The 5621-nt window shown below is 36.2% G+C and overlaps 1 protein-coding gene across 1 annotated transcript in view; it reads right to left on the bottom strand.

Moving 5' to 3' along the window:
• LOC107086063 (phosphatidylinositol 4-kinase alpha-like) overlaps window positions 1-5621 on the bottom strand; it is a 77972-nt gene that overhangs the window by 3966 nt on the left and 68385 nt on the right. The window contains 4 exon segments of the mRNA XM_015376804.1: window positions 96-179; window positions 2737-2826; window positions 2905-3064; window positions 3140-3395. Coding sequence (XP_015232290.1) covers window positions 96-179; window positions 2737-2826; window positions 2905-3064; window positions 3140-3395 — 590 coding nt within the window.

The raw sequence follows: 5621 nt of genomic DNA, 5'->3' as shown, positions 1-5621 counted from the left end.
CCGTGAATCGAACCGAACCGTGGATTTTGTGAACCGTTCCACCCCTAATAAATATAGCATTAAATAAGCAGCTGGACACGGAGCGACTTTCTCACCTGCTGCTGAGGAAACAACTCTGGATGACCTTTATCATGAACGCCGCCGCTTCTTTCTCACTCATCTGCGGGTTAAAGCGTCCCCTGAGAAGAAAGGGAAAAAGCAACAACATCTTTAAAGTCTCTGACCTGCATGTAAATACAAAAATACGTGCACATTAACAGTCAATTTGTACTTTATAAAACAATGGCAAATGTTCTTTTGAATACATTTGACAGTTGGAAATATTAGGGGATAATTCAAAATTATTCATTTGTAGGTTTTATGCTTCTTTGAGATATTTTTATGTTAAACTCTAAAGCACTTTTCCAAAAGGATACAATTTTTATAAGGATTATCTATTTTGCACATAAAGATTTTCTTTTTATCGTAAAAAATTAAAGGTAAATATTTTAAATACTTTGCAAAATAATATGATGATCTGCTGAAGAACAATCATTCGTTTTAATTGGTGAAATTGAAATAATGGTCAGCATATCTTGAAGTCATTATAATTCGGTACCTTTAAGGTTATTGAAGGTGGTTAGTGTGGAAATGTGTTGAAAAAATTGGAAATGTAAAAATGAAAAAGTAAAATAAATAATATTTCATGGGGTCGGTCACACATTTATCCTAAAAAGCAACTTGAGATCAGCATAAGGTCAGAAAAGGAGGTGATAACAGTAAATCTGTTAACAAGACAAACATCCAACAGTAAACTGATGGTATTTATTTCATTCAATTAATTTATTTAAAAATGCTCATAAAGGACAAAAATTTTCTGCAGGTTATTTTAGCTCAAAGTTGTAGGGAAGCGGCTGTTCCAACCGTTGCATTTCTGAATTCTCCCGAGTGGTGCCTGACTTTACAGGAGTGAATAAAGTGAATGAGATTGGTCATTTATCAAGAGGGCGGGATTGTTGTGGCGAAAGGCTTGCAAGCAAGTTTGGTTGTGGCCGGATTCTATAAAGCATCTTGCTAACTAGTTAGCAACTTAGTGCTAGTATGTTCCCAATGGGAAATTCCATTGGGACCAAGTAGCACTAAATTGGTGACTGAGACTAGCCTGACGTAGTCCTACTCAATTCTAGGCAGAATATGAGTCTGATACTGCTCCATAGAGCTGTNGTCATCTGTCCATCATCGTATAAAGCCCGCCCTGACAATTTGATTGGATCGCCTGACAGTGGGCGATAATACTCGCGCTACTATGGAGCAGAGCCAGACCGAACTTCCCGACCTCAAACTTTGTGGGCGGGACTAAGTTCGGAATGGCACCCAGGCTAGACTGAGACACGACTGGAGCGCTCACAGAGCTCAAAGTATTAAGTTAAAAGTTCTCTTTTCTGTTGCTCTTGTTCAATAAAAGTATGTTTTAAAACCATTTATGGTGAGAATATTACACGTTAAAGCGTCACTATATGGCCCATTTACAGATTTAATGCATAATGAAAAAAAAAGTTCCAATGTTGAGATGACTGCAGCAACCAGTGGAGCTCCGAGGCTCCGCTGGTTGCTAATACTAGCCTGTCTCCAGCAGCCCTCTCTCTGCATTGCCGTGTGTGAAGAAATGCTGGCTCTGATGGCGAGTTTTTGGTTTTATTTGGCAAAATGTTCATTTTATTTGTGTTTATCTGACTGTGTTAACTATTATTCCCACACTAAATGAAAAAAGTCAGAATTTATTATTATCTAGAGACTATTAATAACAGGAGGTGAAATGCAGCTCCAAGAGGAGCGTGTAGTGATGTCATCAGTATGTTTCTGTTCCAATTGACCCATATTTATTCTGCTTGCTCCCGTTCTCCCCAAGTCCGTACTTTCCTGTGTTCTTCTCAAGAACATACATGGCGAGTACATTAGTCCATACTCGTGTTCTTGTGAATTGAGAAACAGTAAACAATTCGCTCTCCAACTATACACCTGTAACGGTCACCACTACTCTGCGAAGATTCTTATTTCAACCGTTGCGTATATTAGCTGCGACATATGAATCAAGATGCAATGACTGAAAAAATTATTAACAGATGAGCGTTGATCTATTATTGGCTGAATTTAGGTGTACAAGCTGACGTATAACTAACTGGCCTGCATAAGATAACGAAGAAAAAAAGAGTTTAGAGTTTTTTTGGTTTTTATAAAAATGTTCTACATTTTGGGACAATATCATCTGATAAAGAGTACATTTATATACATGTTTAATCCAGAATGATTTGACATTTAAATATGATTTCCCTATGACTTAAAATTCATTATAGCAATTGACTGAATAACGTTTTTTAAATGTCTGGGCTGATTTCAATATTATTATCAATTTGTTGCACCTGTAATTAAAACTTTAGCTTTATTGCAATAAATCTACAGTTTCAGCCTTGACAAAAAAAAATAATAATAATTCTGTTATCCAACTTTCAAAGCTTTAGAAAGATTATTTACAGTAATTTAAGGAATAAATTACATCACATAGTTTGATGTAGCAATACAATTTTACAAGATACTAAAATGATCCAAATGAAACCTGAAGTGTTTAAAATGACGCTCAACAAATCCCACAATGTCTTACTTAAAAAGTAAAAGTTTTAACAGCAAAGGCCAATCTGTTAGTAAATACCTGGTCTCTGGTATTTGTATTGGTTGAAGTTTTGCATATTCAAATCTTACTTGAGAAGCTTGATGGTTTGTCCTCTGAAACATGGCAGTCCTGTGTCCAGCATGAGAGTCACCAGGGAAACCACTGCATCCATATAAGGACTGAAGGCAGAAAAATAAAACATGTGAAACAAAGCCAAGCTGAAAGGAGAGCAGAAGCTGAACCTACACTTCTCTCACCGCACGGCCAGATATCCTCTGACACACATCTCCATGAACCACTTAAAAGGGGTAGCCTCCATTTTGCCTCCCATGATCATCACCATCTCATCCGTCAGCTTGATGTCCGGCTCCCAGCCCAGGTTACCGCCTGGGGAGCTTTCAAACATGAAGCCGAAATCTGGAGAAAAACAAACATCTACGTTTTTAGGAGGAATCAGATGCAACAGCAACAAAGGTTCTCAGGATATCCTACCGATGTGGATCAGGTGGCCCTTGCTGTCCAGCATGATGTTGCCATTGTGTCTGTCTTTGATCTGCAGCAGGAACAGCAGGAGGCTGTAGGCGGCCATGCTGCGGATGAAGTTATAGCGAGCCTGAGGGAGCGGTAGGAGAGCAGGACGGGTGAGCAGAGCACCGCTATCGTCACAATTAGTATTTATTAGTGATGCATCCAGCAACAGTGATTTATGGGTGCACGCGTGGAGCCTATAGAGCAAAAGACTGTTTCGCTGCGTGTTTCCAGAAAGTCATGTGACCGATACCGATTGTTTCTAACTGACTGACTCACTAAACTTGTGGTTAAAAACGTATTTGTCAACATGATGCATCTGCTTAAAAAATATCCCATCTTTTGCGGTTTGTCATTAAAATGATCAAGAATTTGGAGCAGCCTAAAAGCAATAGGAACGTTTTAGCCATTGTTTTATTTTTACTTTCTCATTGTATCATCCTTTTCCTCTCAGTTATCACTCAACTTATTGAATTCAAGCTAATTTTAAATTTACTCTTAGTTTATTTACTGTTTTAACTGTACTTATTGTTTTAAAAATATGATTTAAAATCCTAGCATGCTCATTCATCTTTTTCCCCAAAATGTTCACGTTATGATATATGTTTACATTATTTATTACATTATTAATATATTTTCAATTCAAACATAGATATGAAATAATACAATATAACCTACAATAACTGCAATTATATCATTGTATTAGGTCATCAAATCAATTTAGTTTAGTTTGTAAAATCAGCTGCCTGTAGTGTCTTGAAATGTCCAGCAGGTGTCAGTATTCTGTGAGACCGGATCAAAGCAACATCAATACAGTTTGGCAATGAAACGCTTCAAGATGCCTCATTAACCCATCAGTAGAATTTATTACCTTTTCTGTCATGTTAGCTTAAAGATTTCCCTCAAACGTCTGAACAGAGTTGAACTACAAACTCTGACTTCAATGGTTTTTTTTCAGGATTTTGAGTAAAATGCTGATTAAATAACAGAATGCGATGCAGACGGAGCAAGCTGAATTATTTTTGAAGCAAAGTTTGATGGAAAACATCTAATCTGAGGAAGCATCTCCAGATTTTTCTCCAGGCAGAAGAGCGACAATTTGTAAAGGTTTTAGATCCACGGCTATAACGCCTGCATGCGTAGCACAGTTAGCATTGGTACCATGTTGGTACAAATTACACTGATATGTTTTGATAATATTTTGGCCAAATGTTGTGAAAAATTAGCAAGGAGCTTCTCTTTTTTACTATTTTTCAAGGCTGCACTTAAAAAAAAATGAAATTGTCCAGAGAGCTGTTCTTTGTGTTTTACACTTGTGTTAAAAAAAAAAGACAAATAAATCTGTCTAAGTCTAAGTCTCTATGGAGCTAAATTGGGGCCAAATGTTTTAAAAAAAATTTTTTTAAATAAAACAAGGATTTTAGATTGGAAAGAGGAAAAATAAAATTAAATGTTTAAAACACCTTTGAAGACCTCTTTTTTTGAAATTTCACATTTTTGTTTAAAAGTGCCGTCCCTTGGGTGTGGGGGCGGGACTTATAGATCACACGGGGTTGTAGAGTGATGACTGACAGCTTCGGTGCCTGAAGGAAACATTCCCATAAGCTGCATTCAGGAACTGTGGGAACTAGAAATGTCTCATTCATATTTGATTTGCTTTATTTTCATGTGAATAGTTTTGAAAAATAAAAATTTTTAAAAGCTCTGAATATTACTTTTCAGTTTTACACACATTTTTTACGGAATACTTTTCAGTGTTAAACATATTTTTTTCCAATTTAAAAAAAAAAGTTATTTAACTAAATTGCCCCAATTTTGCTCTATAATATCCATACAATAATAACATTTGTTTATATAAATGTTTTTACATTGTTTAGCCATTGCTATGACAATCTAATAAAAACAGCTCTAACAAGCACTGTATTTCATTTAATCTGCGAAAAAAGAGATAAATCTACTATAAAATTACTTTTAATGTTTAGTAGCAGATGTCATGACTCAGGAATCAATGTCTTAACAATCAACATCCCTTTACAGTGGTCTGTATGAGCGCTTTTAGTAGAGACAGACCGATACATCTGCAGGTCGATATTTTTGGCGATATAAGCTGTTTTTTTTTCCTGTTATTGTTTCCAGATGTGTTGATGTGCTGACATGTGTTCAATGAGTCATCAGCGCCTTTAGCAGCCATGCCTTGAGATCATATAAAGTGCATCAACTATCTATTTTCTATCCATGTTTTGCTTGATTTGTTGATTAATGGTTTATTTTTTGTCTAAACTGATAAAATCAGCCTCTGAAAGTATCAGCAGTACATATTGCTGATCAGTTGGACTGATGTCGGAATCAGCCTTAAAGGAATAGTACACCCAAAACATGATTAGCCTTCATTTTCTACTCACCCCCATGCTGAACAACACTCTGGAGTACTTTTTTGATATCTCAA

This window comes from Cyprinodon variegatus, unplaced genomic scaffold, assembly GCF_000732505.1.
Source record: "Cyprinodon variegatus isolate N-32 unplaced genomic scaffold, C_variegatus-1.0 Scaffold142, whole genome shotgun sequence".
In the NCBI taxonomy this organism is placed as follows: Eukaryota; Metazoa; Chordata; class Actinopteri; order Cyprinodontiformes; family Cyprinodontidae; genus Cyprinodon; species Cyprinodon variegatus.
The sequence above is the reverse complement of the archived record's forward strand: the minus strand, read 5'-3'. Positions and strand labels throughout refer to the sequence as shown.